The sequence below is a fragment of the Aspergillus costaricaensis genome (assembly GCF_003184835.1).
Source record: "Aspergillus costaricaensis CBS 115574 unplaced genomic scaffold BO79scaffold_9, whole genome shotgun sequence".
Lineage (NCBI taxonomy): Eukaryota > Fungi > Ascomycota > Eurotiomycetes > Eurotiales > Aspergillaceae > Aspergillus > Aspergillus costaricensis.
The window spans coordinates 169,833-189,186 of record NW_020291809.1 but is presented as its reverse complement, the minus strand read 5'-3'; the positions used below and the strand labels follow the sequence as shown (position 1 = coordinate 189,186).

At 49.1% G+C, this 19,354-nt stretch overlaps 8 protein-coding genes across 8 annotated transcripts; 5 read left to right on the top strand and 3 right to left on the bottom strand.

Moving 5' to 3' along the window:
• Positions 1 to 331: 331 nt before the first annotated feature.
• BO79DRAFT_280854 (C6 zinc finger domain-containing protein) lies at positions 332 to 2,466 on the bottom strand (the record flags this gene model as incomplete). The annotated part of the gene is made up of 3 exons (XM_025688095.1): positions 2,025 to 2,466; positions 1,943 to 1,970; positions 332 to 1,885 (listed from the first exon to the last, which is right to left on the bottom strand). Exons 1-3 carry the CDS (start codon positions 2,417 to 2,419, stop codon positions 332 to 334), a joined length of 1,977 nt encoding a protein of 658 aa, XP_025541593.1. The 5' UTR covers positions 2,420 to 2,466.
• A 373-nt stretch (positions 2,467 to 2,839) lies between these two features.
• Positions 2,840 to 4,768, top strand: BO79DRAFT_215760 (MDR family MFS transporter; the record flags this gene model as incomplete). Its single annotated transcript, XM_025683280.1, has 5 exons — positions 2,840 to 3,001; positions 3,054 to 3,335; positions 3,392 to 3,727; positions 3,792 to 3,972; positions 4,026 to 4,768. 5 exons carry the CDS (start codon positions 2,840 to 2,842, stop codon positions 4,766 to 4,768), a joined length of 1,704 nt encoding a protein of 567 aa, XP_025541592.1.
• A 149-nt stretch (positions 4,769 to 4,917) lies between these two features.
• On the bottom strand, positions 4,918 to 5,908 carry BO79DRAFT_236485 (alpha/beta hydrolase; the record flags this gene model as incomplete). The annotated part of the gene is made up of 1 exon (XM_025684586.1): positions 4,918 to 5,908. The coding sequence occupies one exon, from the start codon at positions 5,906 to 5,908 to the stop codon at positions 4,949 to 4,951; it is 960 nt and encodes a 319-aa protein (XP_025541591.1). The 3' UTR covers positions 4,918 to 4,948.
• Positions 5,909 to 6,891: 983 nt separating this feature from the next.
• BO79DRAFT_286254 (putative O-methyltransferase) lies at positions 6,892 to 8,231 on the top strand (the record flags this gene model as incomplete). The annotated part of the gene is made up of 5 exons (XM_025688445.1): positions 6,892 to 6,939; positions 6,994 to 7,135; positions 7,186 to 7,200; positions 7,267 to 7,393; positions 7,457 to 8,231. 5 exons carry the CDS (start codon positions 6,892 to 6,894, stop codon positions 8,229 to 8,231), a joined length of 1,107 nt encoding a protein of 368 aa, XP_025541590.1.
• A 327-nt stretch (positions 8,232 to 8,558) lies between these two features.
• Positions 8,559 to 9,080, top strand: BO79DRAFT_109556 (uncharacterized protein; the record flags this gene model as incomplete). The annotated part of the gene is made up of 1 exon (XM_025677912.1): positions 8,559 to 9,080. A coding segment is annotated over one exon (522 nt), but the record flags the coding sequence as incomplete, so codon positions are not given.
• A 637-nt stretch (positions 9,081 to 9,717) lies between these two features.
• BO79DRAFT_236482 (uncharacterized protein) lies at positions 9,718 to 11,312 on the top strand (the record flags this gene model as incomplete). Its single annotated transcript, XM_025684585.1, has 2 exons — positions 9,718 to 9,854; positions 9,921 to 11,312. The coding sequence occupies 2 exons, from the start codon at positions 9,718 to 9,720 to the stop codon at positions 11,191 to 11,193; spliced, it is 1,410 nt and encodes a 469-aa protein (XP_025541588.1). The 3' UTR covers positions 11,194 to 11,312.
• A 537-nt stretch (positions 11,313 to 11,849) lies between these two features.
• BO79DRAFT_191533 (ABC transporter ATP-binding protein) lies at positions 11,850 to 16,388 on the bottom strand. The gene is made up of 11 exons (XM_025680834.1): positions 16,197 to 16,388; positions 16,071 to 16,148; positions 15,904 to 16,019; positions 15,785 to 15,839; positions 15,137 to 15,738; positions 14,496 to 15,090; positions 13,886 to 14,450; positions 13,658 to 13,830; positions 13,078 to 13,607; positions 12,053 to 13,025; positions 11,850 to 11,993 (listed from the first exon to the last, which is right to left on the bottom strand). Exons 1-11 carry the CDS (start codon positions 16,356 to 16,358, stop codon positions 11,967 to 11,969), a joined length of 3,876 nt encoding a protein of 1,291 aa, XP_025541587.1. The 5' UTR covers positions 16,359 to 16,388; the 3' UTR covers positions 11,850 to 11,966.
• A 425-nt stretch (positions 16,389 to 16,813) lies between these two features.
• Positions 16,814 to 18,995, top strand: BO79DRAFT_236480 (transcription factor domain-containing protein; the record flags this gene model as incomplete). Its single annotated transcript, XM_025684584.1, has 7 exons — positions 16,814 to 16,837; positions 16,979 to 17,076; positions 17,136 to 17,560; positions 17,617 to 17,900; positions 17,956 to 18,441; positions 18,496 to 18,713; positions 18,776 to 18,995. 7 exons carry the CDS (start codon positions 16,814 to 16,816, stop codon positions 18,993 to 18,995), a joined length of 1,755 nt encoding a protein of 584 aa, XP_025541586.1.
• Positions 18,996 to 19,354: the final 359 nt, after the last annotated feature.

The following is a 19,354-nucleotide window of genomic DNA, read 5'->3' as shown; positions in this document are numbered from 1 at the left end:
TTACATTGTGCTATCCGAATTTCTGATTGATATGATGACGAAGATCGAACGATGAATGCCCGGAAGCCTGGAATGTTACAGTTAGCAATTGGGTTATTGTCAGTCATTGCTTATGGTCAGCGAGACGTTGATAGATATAGATCTGTGTTTCATGTTTGCTACAATTGGTAGAGCTGTTTATTTACACTGAAACTGCGGGTTGGTGCGTTGATCGGTATTGATTTTGATTTCGCCAAAGTTAATTCTATATCGTATTAGGTCGTTGACATTAGATTAATGGGCTTTATTATTTACATTGATTAGTTTGCCTCACCGCTGCGCATATTCGTGCTCACAACTGAAGGAAATCTCCCCAAGATAGCCAACTGGTATCCTCTTCGTCCTGCAACTCGAAACTCCCAGGGTTATGCAAATCCAAGCTGGATGTCAAATCACTCAGACGATTGTTACGCTTCTTATCCAAGAGTCGATAGATAAAACTTGGCGTGGTGACTGCTTCTAGACCTCCCTGGCTTCTAGCCAGCTCATAACTGCGAGATTCCCATGCATCCAAAACCAAGTCTGTGAACGAAACAAAAAATGGGTTACTGTCATCGATAAGCTCGGGGTGTTCGCTGAAGAGGTCCTCTACCAGCTGCCAAGCAAGTGCGACGCGGTCCCCTGAGCGTCGTTGCCGCAGCTCAAGCAGGATGTGGATATAAGCGTCCATGTAGGTATCTGTCGTGAGGTGCGTGAATAAGTAATAAGGAAACTTGCTGCGTAACCTGATATCCATCATGGATTGTAGCCAGGTCAGGGCTGATTCAAACAGAATTTCACGTTCGTCACGTGTTATATAGATCTCGTTGCCAGCTGCGCTAAACCGTCGGCGAGGATGATGAATTTTGAACCTGAACCGCGCGATTGAGAGATTCGCAATGGCTTGAGTAAGCCTATGAAGTGGAATGTGTGGATCAGAGTTACGAGTATTTCTCCGACAGTATATATCGTTGAGCTCGTCAACCGCCTTGCTCTCCAGTTCGATAACCGCCTTAGATCTGACCGAGCCCTGCATCACACTTTCAATGAGCTGAGTGGCTGTCGGACAGTGGCGGCGCCAGTTGGAAACGTCCATTTTCAACAAGACACACATCATTTCTGTGGGACCGTTGTGTTCCCGAGGAGGCTCAGTCATGTCCGGATGCAGATCCGCGTCGTTGACGTTAAGTGGGAGGCGGACGTCGCCTATCTCGGAAGAGGGTGGTGGCTTCATTCCTGGTGTAGAGCCAATGCGACATCGAGCTTCGAGGCCGCGGAGCTGCCACCATAAACGAATGCGCATTTCTTTCTCAAAGAAAGTTATGTTGGGGTCAGATGTGTCTTGATGTAGGCCCATCTTCTCGGCTAGTCGAAGGGCGGCGCCGGACAGGGTGGTTGCTAAATCACATCTTGGGTTAGAGAAGAGGAATAATACCAGTGCCTGTAGGACTTCGAGGTCAGTGGTTGTGAGGAAGTCTGTTGCAATGAGAGCACGCAGAGTTGCGGTTCGGTATTGTCTCAAAAGAACGGCCTTTTGCAGGCCAAAATACGTCTCACATTCGCCGGGTGAGCTAGAGGTGATTGAAATGGTATAGATAGCAAATAAGATAGCTGTTAGTGGCTTGGATGCGCTGTATGAATTGCAGCTAGTATCCAAGACACGCTGTTGCAGGGAAGGCACATGGACGATCTTTGTCATGGGGTGAACTCTTTCTACGAAGATCTGCCACAACCGGTAAATGTGTTTTGGCTCGGGGTGGAAGTCATGGATGCTTTGCGTATCGGAGATAGCCTCTCCAAGGGAAGGAGTAGGATACAGGGCGGGGTCATCCTTGTGTCCAAGGCTCTGGATAGAGGGATACTTGAGCTGTTTACAAAGGGCTATTAGTATTATATGATTATGGTAGTAGCCGGAAACACAAACCTCTGGCCTGAGATCCGACCACAAACATCTGTCACCATTAGTAACATATTGCAAACAGCTTTTTGTTTGCCGGAAATCTTACCGTTCTCTTTCTGCAGTCGTGCCATCTGTAAGCAGCGATGATGCTTGGACACTAGCTTCATCGCCCTTCTCAGCGTGTGAGCCAGCCAAATGACTCTCCTTCGGTTGAAACTTCTGGTTTGAAGGGATCCATTTTTGGGTGTGTGAAGAGAAATCGATATGGTGGCTGCGCATGAGTTCTTCGTAGCGGGCGAGTCGTGCGAGAAGCTCTTCATCAGCAGCCCTCTTTCGTGGTCGAGGTGAAGCAGGAGCTTCGTATATACACTGAGCATGTGCTTTGAGGCAGTTAGAGCACGGCTCGCCCTTGTCGCATTTCACCTTGCGACGAGCGCAGAGAGAACAGGCGAGCTTCGGTCGAGTTGGGCCAAGAGGCCCAGCTGGAGGGGTAGACGACATTCACTAGATACAGACTGGGGCTGTTATTTTAATAAGTGTTTTTCAAGCATATTTTGGCAGGATATTGTTCTCATGGTATTGAATAGAGGTGTTCAAAAGGCAAATCGGGCGATTCATGCCCGAGATTGAGTCCTTCGGAGCCTTCGGGTCCAAGAATGGCTTAGCGTAATTTGTCTCGGATCCCGAGATGGCCGGCTCCATTTCCGAAGCTCATCTATACTATAGCTGTAGCCCCACAAAGGTGTCTTCGAACACTCCCACTCCTCGGCCGAGGATGGCGACCTATATATTGGACGGAAATGCTTTTGTTTATTTTTGACATGAAGCGTTTTCGAAGTACGTATTGCTCTGCGTGTCCATTCTCTAAGTTCTTGAGGCCGTACTAGCATTTGGATCTGCAAGCGGTTCATAACAATCAACATGTCTTTCGAAAGCGACAGCCGGACTCAAGACCACAAAGATGATGATAAGGCAACTGCCAACAATCGCAGGAGCACCCAGCCTGAAGCGAGCTATCCCTCGGGCTTAAGGCTTGCAATGATTATAATATCCATGTTGATTGGCATGTTCCTCGTGTCTTTGGTATTCTCCGATGCTCCAATCTATATAGTATATTGAGCTGACATATACACAGGACCGCATGATTATTTCAACGGCGATACCTCAGATTACCAACGAATTCAACTCAGCGGGCGATATTGGCTGGTATGGAACGGCATATTCGCTGACAAACTGTGCGTTCCAGCTGATGTTTGGCAAGCTGTATCGTTCTTTCGACATTAAGGCTGTATTTATGTCGTCTATAATACTGTTCGAGGCTGGGTCGGCCCTATGCGGTGCTGCACCGAGTTCCATTACCTTTATCATAGGCAGAGCCATTGCCGGGATGGGAGCTGGTGGAATTTCATCTGGCGCCGTGAGTTGTTCAACCATTTAATCATTAAAACGTCTTTTACTTATATATCCATTTAGATGGTCATTATTGTCTATGCCGTTCCGCTCCATAAGCGTCCTAAGTACCAGGGCTTATTTGGGGCTGTGTTTGGGGTCGCGTCTGTGTCAGGTCCGTTGATTGGTGGCGTTTTTACTACCGACGTTACATGGAGGTGGTGTTTCTACATCAACCTTCCTCTTGGTGGGGTGGTCTTCGTTGTCGTGTTCTTTCTGTTGCATGTCCCGGCACAAACATCCACCAACACACCACTGACAGAGAAGCTGCGGCAGCTAAATCTCTTAGGAATGATTGCGCTTATTCCCGGTGTTGTCTGTCTATGCCTGGCCTTGCAGTGGGCCGGTACCACATATAACGTAAGTTAACCGCTTCTTCATTAGGGCAAATATCTAAGCTATAAGCAATTCTAACACTGTCTAGTGGAGCAATGGGAGAATCATCGCACTGCTTGTGCTTGCATTCGTGCTTCTTATCGCCTTCCTGGGTATCCAAATCTGGAAGCCAGAGCAGGCCATACTGCCACCTAAAATACTCCTCCAGCGTAGTATTGCGAGCGGCTTCTGGGTGAGCTGCTGCCAAGGCGCACATACAATGATCATCAGTGAGTCTTCACACAACTTACTGGCAGAAACCGTATACCAATGACCATACTAGTATACTACTTTCCCATATGGTTCCAAGCTATTGAAGGCGTCTCGGCAGTCAGCAGTGGTATACACCTCCTTCCAACGATAATACCATTGGTTGTAGCATCCATCGTCACCGGCCAACTCATCTCCCGCATTGGATACTACATGCCTTTCTTGATTTTTGGTGTTTGTCTTACATCAATCGGAGCCGGTCTGATCACCACCTTGGATGTGAACACCCCAGAAGCAAAATGGATCGGTTACCAGATTCTATACGGCTACGGCCTTGGTTCATCAACCCAGATCAACAACATTGCTGTGCAAACTGTGTTGCCCCGCAAGGATGTCGCTATCGGAGCGTCGCTTATGTTCTTCGGTCAGCAGCTTTTCGGAGCTATTTTTACATCTGTTGGTGAAAATGTCCTTTCCAATCAGCTGGCTCGGCATCTTTCACGAATTCCGGATGTGGAAATCACTCCGCGGGTGATTCAGAGTACGGGTGCGACGGACGTGCTAAGCCTTATTCCGGAGAGATATCGAGATGATGGTTTACAAGCCTATAATGATTCTCTGCGCGTGTGCTTTCAGGTAGGACTTATCATGGCTTGTCTTGCTAGCGTCGGTGCAGTTTGTATGGAATGGCGCAGTGTGAAGCAGAACAAGCCTGATGTTGAGCGGAAGGGTGAGAAAGGAAGTGACGGGGAGGCTTCTACAAAATTAGAAGATGATAATGGGATGGAGAAGAAGAATGGGGACGGTAAAATCTGAGCAATCATCTAATAAAATCGATGACCCATTGCTTCTCTTCAGTTTCTACCACTAATCGAGGACAGCTGGAAGCTCAAAATGGAAATCGCAACTCCTATACTTCTTACAAAAATCAAACAATATGTACACCAAGTTAAGAACACGAACACGAACAACCATAAATCCTCAACTACCAACACATCAAGCAAGCAATCTCCTCAACCACCCCAACCTCGCCTCCCTCGCCCTGAGACTAACCTCCGCCTCGGGCACAAAAGCATCAAACCCATGCCAACACCCCGGCCAAACATGCAACTCCGTAGCAACCCCATCCCTCCACAACCTAGCAGCATACGCAAGATCCTGATCACGGAACACATCTGCCTCCCCAACATCAATAAACGTCTCGGGCAGTCCCACAAAGCTCTTCGCTCTCAACGGAACTGTATACATATCGGCAAACTCCCGATTCACCCCGAAGGCAAAATCACTCGCCTGCGCCGCATCCGCCTTCGTCAACGGCGCAATATCCCCAAACTGCTCCATCGAGTTCCACTCCACGCTGTCGTCGACCCAGGGGTACATCAGTACTTGGCCTTTAATTGCTGGACCGGCGCGGTCTCTTGCTAAGAGGCTCAGGCCGGCGGCGAGGTTACCTCCCGCTGAGCCACCACATACTACCAACTTGGCCGGGTTGAACCCCAGATCATGTGCACGGTCACTCATCCACTTCAACGCCGCATAGCTATCCTCCAACTGCGCAGGCTGGGGATGTTCCGGCGCGAGACGGTACTCTGCCGTCATGATCACTGCGCCGAGGGATTCCACCCAGTCGAGAACGGTGAAGCCCATGAAGCGGTTTCCAGTGGAGTGCCCGCCACCGTGCAGGTGCAGGATCCCAGGGGTAGAGGAGACATCTAGGGTGGCGTGCTTTGGGCGGAAGATGGTGGCGCGCAGGGGCCCAGCGGGACCCGGGATGTCGACTTCTTGGTAGGCGATGGTGGATTCATGACCCTTGAGAGTGTTTTCGAGTGTGAAGTTCGTGGTCAGGTAGTCACGGTAGACGCGGCGTTTTTCGGGCGTGCTGATGTCCATGGTTGGGATGGTTTGGTGGATGGCAGAGAGGGAGGGGTGGAGGGGTGGGCGGGTGATTGGGGACATCGTGAAGATATGGATGTAAAAGGTTGTTTGGAGTAGTGATGATTGATCGTTTTGGTGTTGAGTGATAATGTTTTAAAATGATGTCTCTTGTTCTCTTTATATACATATGGTTTCTGTATCTACTCGGAGTGATTATTCCTCCTCGGGCATATTCTTGGTCATCCTGCTTAGGGCATTAGCGGGTAATGTGTCCGATCCACTTGACTGATAGCGTGCGGGCAAATCATCGCTCCGGAATGTCTCCGTGATGGTGAGATTTCATCCCGAAGGATGAGAGGCTAACGAGTTCAGGTCTAGTTCGGACTCATCCTTGATAATTAATGACCGATGGCCGTCCGAGATTAGTGTACTGCAATTATCCCATGTCATCATATCACCCGTCGATTATAATATATGATTCTTCTGTGGCAAAGGCTCCAATTTCAATCTAGAGATATTTCGCAGACTTCGAAGAGTCTCATTTTCACCTTATAGGGTTAGCTCATGCTAGTAATGGCGACTCTATTACTCAAATGTTGCCAAAGAACTAACAACATACTGCTATACTCATGCTCTCGTAATTGGCGAAGAAATGAATAACCGAGGTGGAAATGCATGAAGACTCCATCCAGCATCTACCCCTACGCATCTAAAAGCGAAATGCAATTCTACTCCAATCTCATCAAGTTTATCGCTGCTCGCTTCAAAGGGTGATAAACCTTCTCGGTTACCACTTTGTATTCCGACCAAAATCTCGTTAGTGCAACACGTGCACAACTCGTTTTGGGCAGCTGCATAAATCTATGACGCGCACATCGCACCCATCAATACCAGTCACGAAACTCGATATTTCCTGATTCGGTGGAGTACTTATTGATCAGTCCATGCGCAGAGAATGCGACGAACCAAAGTACTTTGGAATACGAGCACGGAGTGTATATAACGACATCGAATTCTGCACCAGGTGATTTATGTCCAAGTCATTAAGAATTCGGTGAAACACTATGGCTTCAGTCTCTGCAGGTGCAGTTCTGGAAAGAACAATCTATTCAGTGAATCAGATACCTCTCCGGCATGGGCCACTAGGCTAATATATGCCACTACAGGCGTGTTCATTAGGCTTCGTACCCGTTGCCATTCGATTCCGCGTCTTCGAAATACTAGCAAAAGCCTGGGGTGGCCCACTCTCCTCAGAAGCAGTTTTGAATTTGTATCGCAAGCAAACGAAACCTGGTGACCCTGAGCCACGTAAGTAACCTCTAACAATAATAAGCAGCACATATTGACACATCAGACAGCTCTAGTTCTCATCGGTCAGTATTCCCAGTGTGCTACACCATGATTACTTTGTGATAGCTGACCCACAATGTTTTATGCAGAAGACACATTGCTCGCCATGGCTGGTCTAGGCTTTGTTAACCGAGTGAAAGAGGACATGTACCAGGCAAACGAAGTCACCAAACACATTGAAGCGACTCCCTCAGCAAAACATGGGTCTCTCCTATTGTAAGATCTGACAAGTCCAACTTACCACTAAACATTCCACCTAACACACTATGTGTTCTCCAGCACAACAGAAGGCCTCTTGGCATCCGCCTTCCTCATGCGAAAGCTAGAAGCCAGCAATTTCCAATACCCATTCGATGAAATGGACAACCCACTGCATTATGCCTACAGCAGTATAGGCAGAGCAGATCTAGCCGAGCAGAACTTCTGGTCAATCATGGAAGCCAACGGCCGTCTGACGAACGTCAATGGCTTCATGGACGGGAAGTTCGGCACTGTTCTACCAACTCCCGAGAATCTCCAGGCCCATGGGTACGATATCCAAGCTGTCCTTAATGAAGCTGATAGCATCTCGATCCCCAGAACAATGGTAGATATAGGCGGTGGTAAGGGCCAGATGCTCCTGCAGCTTCAGGCAGCGTTTCCGCAACTTCAGGAAACCGATCTCATCGTGCAGGATTTTAACCCGGGCATTGCGAGTATTCCAGGTATTACGCTGCAAAAGTGGGATTTCAAGGGGGAGGATAACCCCCAGCCGGTCAAGGGGGCGCTCGTGTACCATCTGCAGAATCTCATGCATGATCTGCCTGATTTAGAGGCTGCACGACTGTTGCAGAAGATTGCAGAGGCGATGGCACCGTATTCCCGAGTCCTGATTCATGGGCTGCCTAAGAATGTGAATATGGCGGGGGCGCATGCGGCGATGATTCTGTTCTTTGGTGGGAGGCAGAGAGGCCAGAAGGATTGGGAACAGATGGCTGCGGTGGCGGGGTTGAGGGTCACGTTTCAGGTGTATCCGGAGTTTGGGGAGGGGGTGGTTGAGATGAGGAAGGTGTGAATCGCTTTAAATGAAGCATCATCATGTATTATGGGCGTTATTTTATCTCACATTGTTATACCTCCACTGTTGTATGGATGACGATCACTCAATCCCACCCCGCGCTTACCTAGGCAACAGCGCTTAACTGCGCCAGCTAAAGACACACACCTATGTAGTCCCTATGCCGCTTCCCAATCTTACACTAGACACTATCACACTACTGCTCGAAGTACATAGCATATAAAAGCTACAATAATCAATACGATGTCCTCCATCCCACCGCCCCCGCCCCCCGCACCCATCCCCCCACCAACCCCTCAATCACAAAGAAACACCCCACAACCACCCACCGTCCCACCCACCGGCCCCAAAGACTCCCTGCTCCTCGAGCTGCACATCTTCAACGGCCACCCGTTCAAAGACCACTGGGCATACTGGATATCTTCTCCAGTTGATCCCCTGATCGGGGATAAGATCCACGCAACTGGGGACGTGCGCAACGGGTTCATCTTTGAGATCAAGCGCCGCCACGATCTCCGTACCAGTCCGGATATTCCGACGAAGCGGTTCCCATTGCAGTGGGTGGATGGGAGGTATTTCGATCAGAAGCTGATGGAGGGACCGGAAAGGATTGAGAACGTGCCGGGTTGTGCCTTTGAGAGGATTTTGTATGAGGCGAAGGTGCCGGGGAAGTCGTTGAATAGTGTTGGTGAGGAGGGAGGGTTGGGAGAGTGTGGAGTTGGGGTTGGGAGGAGGGTGGTGCAAAGGGATTGTCAGACTTGGGTTGTGGAGTCAATGAGGAATTTGGTTAGGGAGAGGGTTATTGGGAGGGAGGTGGAGGAGTTTGTGTGCGCAATTAGACAGTGAGGGGATTGTTTAGTTGACCGTAAGTAAGTAGCAGTAATAGGGGTTGATATATTCTGGTTGGTCGCCATGAACCAAGGAGCATATACAATCATTTGAATCCAGTGATAGTTAAAGTAATGCTGTCAGATGCTGCATGGGCCAATATTACGATAACTTGCATATCGTCCTATCAATACCGCTTCTTTCCGAAATAGGCGAATAGGATATTGTGGAGAAGTGTGCCTGAGGCAGCTGATAAACAAGGCGTCACGGTATTTTCCGAGAGATCTGAAAAATGCTTGCATTTCCTCGGAAACGACCATGAAAGTATGAAAAGCTCTTCACAAAAGACAATGAGAAGGAAATGTGCGATTATATTTATTTCATCCATAGACACAGAGTAGGACAAGATCATGAAACGGACCTCAAATTCAGGTACGGGCTCAACCACGGAATCACGAGATAAGATCATTCTGCGGGTCGTAAATACACACCTTCCCTATCGCGGTAGGCGGCGAGGATCCGAAACTCGGTTAATCCAGGCGGTGAGTCCATATTGCCTGGCTAACCAGGATCTCGTCGGTCTTTGTTTTGAATGGCCATCCCTCACATCAGCCCTTCTACGTCTGTCTATCTCTCACGACAGTCGGCATACACAATGGCAAAGATATTCCCGGCGGACAGTCCATTGTGCAATCTCTTTGGCACTGCGCCAAAGAAGCCGACCCAAAATGTCTTCGCAGAGCCAGAATCGCCTCCCAAAATGATCACGGACTATCCCCAGCCTCGTGACAGGTAGCTAGGCCATTGAGATACTTGCCTCTGTTTTCATGTGATCAAACACTGAATAAAGCACTACAGTCCCTACGCAGGTCCTGTCAACCACATCACAATCGGCCGCACCACCTACGTCATACCCGAATACTACGTCCTCAAAATCGCCAACTTGCCCAAATTCGCCCACATCAGGGAATTCGCCCTCGAAGAAATGTACGCCGACATTGGACATACCTTCATCCATTATCTTTACACTGGGGAATATCAAACCCTCGCCACATATCCCAACGTTTCTACTTGCAAAGCCCGAGCTCGGGAATTCAAACGCAGCGTATACGCCTTCCACATGGCTCAGCGACACCAGATCCAGGGCCTGCTGGACCACGCACAGCGCTATATGCATACCTTCGTCGACTCCGTGTCAACACTGGAACTACTCAAGGTTGCGCGGGAGGTGTATGCTACTTTGTTCGTCGGTAGGAAGTGGTTTGAGGACTTTGTGTCCGATCAACTTGCCGCAGCGTTCAAAGCCGGCGAAGAACAGTTCAGAACCGATATTCTGAAGTATGGTGTGGGAAGCAATGCAATGTTCGATCAGTTTCTACTGGAACGCGTCTTGAAGATCTACTCCGGGAGCATTGCCAAATTGACCCAGGCGACTACCAACGGCCCAGCAGCCAGCCGTGCTGCCTTCGTGTCCGACGAGGATGCTTCTACTGATCAAACAACTCTTGTTTCTGACAGCAATGACACCAAGAGCGACCCAGAAGCTAGCGTGGATAGTTCGGAGGACGGTGTCAAGGATTCTAAACCCGCCGACACCGTGCCAGAACTACCAGAAGAGAAGCCCAAGTCTCCATCTCCTGCTCCAGTTTCACCTCTCTCATTCACCTTCCGGTCGCCTCAGCCAGTGAGGTATCAAAGCTTTGCACCGGAACCAACTCCATCAAAGACAGAGCCAAAGTCAGAGCCGGAGCCCACACTAAAGGAGGATTTAAAGCCTGCGGCATCTTCAAAGCCCGTCCCGGAAAAAGCGGCCCCGGTTCATCCGGAGAAAGCTCCTCAGCCAGAGAAGACGACGCAGCCAGAGAAAGCCTCGTCCGATAAGCCAGATCCGAATCCAAAATTTTCTCCACGGAGCGGAGCGCAAACACCAGAGGATGCCCCCGGCGATGATTCGAGCCCCCGCAAGAAGTCAAAAAAGAAGAGGGGAGGCAAGAAGAAATCCGGCAACTCGAGTACACCATCGTCTGGCTACCCGAATACACTATCGAATCCTATTGCTGGCACGCACAAGAAGTGGGAACTGAAGACGGAGCCAGAATATATTTCGTCCTTTAGCAATCACGAACGCTAGCGTCTGGACGAGCTGAACCGACGATCTCACTAAAATGTCCGAAATGACTCACGAAGAATTAATAAAATGTCCACCTTTTATGAGATAGCGATTCGAAGTAGTAGAAAGCAGTAAGCCGTCTGTCTATAGTATAGTTGAAAATATTGATACAAGCATTTTGTGCGAAATGTGCAAATTGCGTCCAGAAAGTGCAGGCAACCGTTCTGCCTCTCGCGATTCAAGTCATCTCACGCAGTAATCATCTGGCAATTTCCCGTTCTATGGACCCAATCGTTCTTTGGCATTAGCTTGCTCCACAAATAGACCGGACCGCACGGCGGTCACACCCGGCTAAAGCTTAGTATCCACTATCTTCCAGTCAGTTGAACAGCAGTTCAAATGACATTGCAGGTTGTTTTATTTGTTGATCTGCTATGCATGCCATGGGTACTCAATCCTACGAGTCATAAGATTCAGATCTTCACAAGTCTGTTGCTACTGACATAACTGCAATGGGAGTGCAGCGGCATTGGCACTATCTCCTTTCATGTAAGACTTAAGTCGATTGTTGAGCTGTCAGTTTGATTCTTATGGTCCCCGTGGAGGGGTTGGGTATTACTGTGGTTCGTGGTTGGAGGGTGTATATGTATAGCATGATCGTCTATATATAAATGGGTATTAGTTCTAATAGCAAGTTATCTACTCGCCGCTCGAATGATGCATCAACTCCACGCCAGCAGCTTATCACAAATATGTACCAAAATCCATACCAAATAAAACAGGGTAGGATACAATCACCGATCGAGCGCGTTCTCCTGACACTGCAAACAATTAGCAACCACAATCACACAGCAAATATTAATCATCAACCAAAACTCACCATCTGCCAATACGTCCCTTTATTCCGCAACAACTCCTGATGACTCCCCTGCTCCACGACCCTCGACCCATAACCACTCCGACTCTCCCCAAAGACAAAGATCGTATCCGCTTTCTGAATAGTAGCCAATCTATGCGCGACCGCCACAATGGTCATACACCGTTTCGCAGCCAACCGCTCCATCGCCGCCTGCACGACCTTCTCAGACTGGGAGTCAAGACTCGATGTCGCTTCATCAAGCAGAAGGAGAGATGGTTTGCGCAGCAGCGCTCTAGCAATACACATGCGTTGACGTTGTCCTCCACTCATGGACGTCTGGGCCTTGATCCCAAGATCAGTGGAGTATCCCTCCGGGAGGGAGGTGATGAAGTCGTGGATCTCTGCGTCCTTGCATGCTTGGATCAGATCGGCCTCGGTATATTCGGAGGGGTCGAGTCCGAGGGTGATGTTATCGCGGATAGTGCCTTCGAAGAGTCGGGGTTCTTGTGCTACGAGGGATATGGAGCGGCGGTAGTATGAGGCGTCGATGGAGTGGATGTCGTTGCCGTTGATGAGGACTGTTCCTTGGTAGGGGGTGTAGAATCGTTCGAGGAGAGATATGACGGTTGTTTTTCCGCAGCCGGATGGGCCGACGAAGGCGACGAATTGGCCGCTTTCGATTTTGACGTTGAGGTTCGTGAAGAGCGGGGTGTCTTGGCTGGGGTAGCGGAATACGACGTTGGTGAATTCGATGTTGGCTCCGGAGTAGGTGCGGAGGGACTCGGGTTGGGATTTGATGATTTGGGATTCTTGTTGTTCAGCCTTGTTTGGACGGAGACTCAGTATGCGGTTTGCGGCGGCTATGGCTTGCGCGACGTTGGAGCCGAAACTGAAGAATTGGCCGGCGGATTGACCGCCTTGGATGATTGCGATGTAGATGACGAAGAAGTCGGTCGGTTGGTATTCTCTGGAGGCGAGGAGTTGGCCGCCATACCTGCAGATTTCTGTTAGATGCAGTGGTGAATGGTTGGTTATTTAGAACTTACCAGAACGTGAGTGCCATGGCGCACAATTCGACACTGTCAGAGAATGCGAAAATGAGGGTGGCGTACCAGGCCTTTCGGAAGGCTTTCGTTTGCTGGTCCCGTAGGAGGTTGGAATACCGGTCCAGGATCACATCTTCCATTGTCAAAGCTGAGACGGTACGGAAAGCGTCTATGGCTTCAGCTGCGAATTGCGAACTTCCGGAGTAGACCTTGGCGTTCATTGCCTCGAATTGAATTTCGTAGCGAATGCGCATGAACGCTGCAAGGAATGTGCATGGCAGCGCCGCAAATACAGCGACGAGACTGAGCTTCCAACCGAATGTGAACGCGATGATGATACATCCCAGAATACTAAAGATGGACGATAGCGGAAATGCACCGTTAATCCCGACTATCTCTTGCACTTGCTTCGGGTCTGTCGCTAGCCGAGAGACAAGGGAGCCAGAAGCGTTTTCGATCTGATCGTGAAATGGAATAGGCTTGTTGAGCACGTTGTGAAAGTATTGCGTTCGATAGAAGGAGGATACTTCCTGGGGGGAGTTAGCATCTAAATCATTAATGGTTGTAGAGCAAGTCTTACAAATGAGAACCTGTTTGAAGAATATCCCATAAGTCCGTAGGATGCAGCTGTCCCAAGGGCCAGAATGAAGAACATCAATGCCCAGAAGTTGGCTGCGTGAGCCAGACTCTGGCCAGTCAACTGGAACACAGCGATAAGCTTCGCAAACAACCAACTTTGGAGTGGAAACGCAGCTACCGGCATGTCTTTGTTAGTCCGTATTGACAGCGCGAATTCGAGCGTGCTTACCTCCAGCTCCAGCCGCACTTGCCACGACTGGAATGTAAAATCTCCAAAGTGCCCTCTGCTCATATAGGAATAGTCCGATGCTGCCGAAGAAGCCTTTGTTCTTCATTGTCGACTTCTTTCCATCCTGGTTCGTAGACATTCGAACAAGTTCATCTGCAGGTTCAAGGTCTTCCTTTAATTCTTCGGTTATGTCGCTGGTGGCCGTGTCATCATCCAGTAGCTCCACTTTCTGAGCATTGACAAGGCCACTATAGACTCCACCGTCGATTTTGAGAAGGTCCTCATGAGTACCCTGCTCGATGTCCACACCACCCTTCATCACAATAATATGGTCGGCTTGTCGGATGGTCGACAGTCTGTGAGCGATGACGATTGTCGTACGATTGCGAGAGAGCCGGTCTAAGGCTGCCTGAACAATCTTCTCGCTGCGCACATCGATCGCACTCGTCGCCTCGTCCAATATCAGGATAGATGGTTGGCGCACAATACTGCGGGCTATCGCAAGTCGTTGCCTCTGACCACCACTTAATTTGGTACCATTCTCGCCAACTGGAGTGTCATATCCCTGCAAACGTCAGATTTGATACTCAGGAGATCGTCTTGATCATACCTTGGGTAGCCGTTGAATGAACTCATCAGCGAAAGCCTCCCGACACGCATTTTCAATGAGTTCTTTCTTTTTCTCATGGGTCTCATGCTCCCACTTTGTCCCAATCAGCCCAAGGGAGATGTTGTTAAAAATGGTATCGTTAAAAAGAACAGGCTCTTGTTGTACCAGCCCAACCTGAGACCTCCACCACTTCAGATCCAAGTCATTGACATTATGTTGGCCCACATAGATCGCTCCTTGATCTTTATCGCTGGTTCCGCTCAGCTGATACCATCGCTCAAGTAGAGCCACGATTGTACTTTTCCCCGAACCCGAGGGACCCACTAACGCCGTCGTCTTCCCCCGCTGAAATCGAGCATTAAGCCCATTCAGAGCTTTGGTGTCTGGTCGGGAAGGGTATGCGAAGTGAATATTTTCGAGGACTATGTCCACCTCCGCCGAGGCATCGGATCCACCAAGACCGCTAGCATCGATCTTTTCTGAATCCAGCATCTCAAAGAATGCACCCGCCGCACTAGCTGCCTTGGAGATGATGATCAAAGGCGAGGCAATGTTTCCCATAACACTCACTGCCACCATGACCGAGAAGAATACACTATCTCCGATTAGCACAGGAACCCAACCTCGGGGGATGTACTCACGTGATGACCGTGTTAATGCTCCCTATGTGTCCGTCGCGGAACAACTTCAGTCCAAACCAAAAGGCCAAGGAATAACTCGAATACATGGCAAAGAAAATGAGCCCAAATTGAAATCCAAGGAAGATGGACATCTTTCGGCCTCGTTTACGCGCTTCTTCAACCCAAATCGCATATTTTGTGGCGAGGTTCCCTTCCGCTCCCAGGGATACCACTGTCCGAACTGAGCTAAACACCTCCGCTGCGATGGAAGACTGCTTCTCATCCGCCTTGTCGACACTTTGCTGAGCCTGCGTTAAACGAGGTAGTGTTATGCTGACAGCGATTAGGATGAATAGGAGTGCTGAACTAGTGACGAGTGTCAAGGCCCATGAATATTTGAACGCGATGATGTATGCTGCCAAGAGCAGAGCAACGGATTGAAAGAGAATGGCTAATTTATCCGAAATGCTCTGCTGGATGGAATTGGACAAGGTGGTAATGGTGTTGGTTACGGCACCCACTGATACCTGATCGAGCTTGCTGATCGGCTGGGCGAAGAGCGTCTGCATGTAATCGTGTCGCAATGTGGCTGAAACTCGCAGGCCAATAACCCGGAAACAGTACTAGCAGGTCAGCAATTAGTCCGGTTCGTCACACACGCAGGCTTACCATGGAGAAATATGTCAAAGTGAATTTGCCGATGAACAGGTAGACAATGTATAAGCTGTATTCAAGTTAGCCCGTGATACCTAGGAAGCTCTATCTGTTTCATTCGTATAGCTTCTTACCTCAGTCTGCTCACGGACGCTTTGAAGTCCGCCTCTGTCACCGATGTTCCTGCGGAAAAGTATCCATTGAATTCTCCGACAAGGCTGCCGAACACAATATTCATCAGGGGAAGCGGCTATACATTGCGTTAGGTCTATCATCTTCGATGTAGTCTATATTCACATACCACTCCAGATCCGATCGCGCATACCATGGCGATCGCAAGGATCACGCGATCTGTAGAATTTGTATAGGAAAGCAGTCTCTGTAGGCAGTCAGCGATGAAACACTGTAGAAGACAGAGAATCCATACAATGTAATTGCCCAGCGATGCATTTTCCTCGCTTTTCTTCTGCTCCTCCGTGTTCTTTTCATCGACCGTGCTTGGTTTTTCTTGATCCCCGATAACGATGGTGTCTTCGCGCGGCTTCTCCGTCGGGCTTTGCCCGGTCGGACTTTCTCGTGAGTAACCCATTGTGTATGCCTGTGCGAGTGCAGGCTAGCGTATTGTCGACTAAACGAAGCATGGTAGTGTATGAGGGCGAGCTGGATTTATAGGGGAGAAACCCTTGCTGGCCAGAGGTTCAGTCTGCAACCAGAAGCGGGTCCAGGCCACAGTGGGCTGGCCCTGGATCAGTGACGACGTATGCATGGAAGGACCTCGCCTGCCTAAAATGTCCAAGTGGCATCTTGTTTACGAGGAGGATCTGAGTTGCCAGGCGATGACTCGACGATGAAAGTCATTGACTCCTTGGAAAAGTGGAGCCGATCGACGCTGCGGACATTCGGGGATTTCCTAATCCCGGGCGGTCAAAGCAGGCTGCCATATTACCGCCCGGACTTTCGGACTCTTCACTTTCCCGCTGCCATTCTTCATCCCTTGCAACGCAATCTCATCACTCAACCTAATCGCGGATCCACTGCTTGAGGATGAGCTCCCGCAAGCCTATTTCGGTAGGCTAAGCCCAGTTCTTCCTGCAGCTAGCCTGAGGTTGTCCATTCATACTGACAACAGTTTAGTGCCGCCGCTGTCAGCAAAAGAAGGTATCATGTCAGCCGCACGTTCAAACAATGCACCATCTGATGGAGCATTAGATCCGTTGCAATAGAATCGACCCCAGATGCGACAAATGCGACGCCGTCGGGGCAGAATGCACTTATCTGCCGCGAAAACCACGCTCCGCCAGGAAAAGGTTATCCTCCTTTGCTATAAGCATGGAGAAAGCTACTAACGTAGCTTTCGGCATACTAGGCTAATAGATGACAAAGAAATCCTCTCCGAGATCCTTAGACGACTGGAGCGTCTAGAGGATCACTGTATGATTGACTCAGATCTAGATCAGCCTGCAGATGCATCTCGTTCAATGTCTATCACCTCAGATAATGACACCTCACAAAGCGCTCTGCCCCGCAGTGTTGGGTCTCCCCTACCGGCAGCACAGGGCGTAGCTCAAACTATCTTGAAAGGACTAAAGGATGAGAATATGAGATCACTCCTCAGTTCTAATGTGTTTTGTCACCTCAAGACAGTCGAGTCGCGCTTCTGGGGGAACGAAAAGTGCATCCAGGCCATAGAGGTCGCCATGCGGGAGATATCGGAGTTGGAGAATGTAGAGACCGAAAAGCCCAAGGCATCACCCGCCATCACCAAAGAAACTGCACACAAATGGATCGAATGTACGGTCATTCTTACAACACCTGGAGAGCCAACATTGTACTAATCTGAGCTCAAGTATATTATGATACATATCAGTTCGAGGGTTTCCGAATTCCCTTTGAAAAGGAGTTCATTCTTTCACTCCCAGATCTGCTTCATAACCCACATGTTCATCTCGACCCGACAATACGAATTGTCTACTACAATGTTCTCTTCCAGGGCTTTTTGGTAGACCCGGATCCCTATCACAACAGAGGCGCCATCGTGGAATTTCTTTGTCGCTCCTGTATGGACTTAACAGAAAGCTGGCTGGCCCAGATTAAGGATACGCCTGCAGACTTGTTCGCTGCTTTCTTTATGGTACGTCCTACCTTGGATACTCGTTAGCTGAAATAGGAGCTAAGGTAGTGCTTAGATGTCCATGTCTCTTGAAGCTTGCAACAGTGAACTATCTTGGAGGATCGTTGCCGAGTCTGTAAAGATTTCCCGAGCTCTTGGGTACTTCTCTGTTGATGCCGACCAACCAACCCCCAGCCAGCAGATCGTTCGACCTGGCGGTCCCCCTAACCCTGAAAGCGAAATTGAGAAGAACAGAATGCGCTTTGAATTTTGGCACTTGCTACGAACGGACTGTGTCTTCCGTCTGTCCTTTGGTAAACCGGCGCTCATTACCGACGGGTCCTGGACGGTGAATTTCCCGGATCCTAGTATCACAGGAGTTGATCACGCATCCACCCGGTTTATACAAATTCACTTTTTTGCTTCCATGCGTCTCACGCTGGTTTTGATCAAATACCTGGACCTAGTTGATGCAGAGCCCGACGTGGACACTCCGCAGTACGATAGGACAATCGACGGTCTCATTGCCGAGGTACAAACCATCATGTCCGACTGGTCGCCGGTACGTTAATCTTCAAGAGTTAGCTTCAGCAGCCCGGAAACTGACAGGTTCCAGGAGGAACTCCTCACAACGACGACAAACCGCATGGATACATGGTTTTGTGTGGACATTCTGTTTAGCAGCTACAAGATGCTCATTGTTTTCTATCAAGCAAAAAAATGTAACCAAGACAGCCAGTTTCTCCCATACCACACGGTCGACATTGCACGGAAGAGTCTGCAAATGTCCCGGTCTATCATGTCATCCTCTACACATCCATATTGGGGTATCAGGTATGTTACAAGACAAGATTCAACAAATCATGATGCTGATGATTGGTACTTCGTTCCGATAGTCTTATCCTTCTTCATCAGTTCGTGCCACTATTCATAGTCTCCATGAATATGATTGGGTCGCCTGAGTGTGAGAATGCAGAAGCTGATCTCGACTTGGTGTCTTGGTTTAACAACTTCGTCGTAACAGCCGCGCAGGAGCGGAGCGAGCTTGAACCGTTGAGTATTATGATGAAGGCAATGACTATAGCCTCTCAGAACTCTGTGGCAGGCTCACATTGATGTGTATTCTTTATGGAATTCTTCCTCCAGCCAGAAGGCTGATGTTGATCTGAAGCCATGCTAGAACCTTTTTCTTTCGCGAACAGTAATAGAGTTACCATGTATAGAGGGCATCAAAAGGGAAGAGTCCCACCACGAATGTTTTCGTACTGCATTAAAAGTTGAACTAGTACTTAATGCAGCAGTTGTAAAGTTTTGACCATCGGTACCTACGTACTACCCACAGCAGGGAAGAATATATATCTCGGCCAAGCACAATAATGACTTGAGACAAACCTATCATAAATATCACACCTAGTCGATAGAGCACTACAGAATAACCCACTCAATAGGAAATTAACTTTACCTGATCTTTTGAT

Coding starts and splice junctions, on each gene's coding strand:
- BO79DRAFT_191533 (XM_025680834.1), bottom strand. CDS start 16,358: ATGGGTTACTCACGAGAAAGTCCGACCGGGCAAAGCCCGACGGAGAAG. Junction 16,020..16,070: donor GCGCGATCGGATCTGGAGTG/GTATGTGAATAT, acceptor CGCAATGTATAG/CCGCTTCCCCTGATGAATAT. Junction 13,831..13,885: donor AAGTGCGGCTGGAGCTGGAG/GTAAGCACGCTC, acceptor ACATGCCGGTAG/CTGCGTTTCCACTCCAAAGT.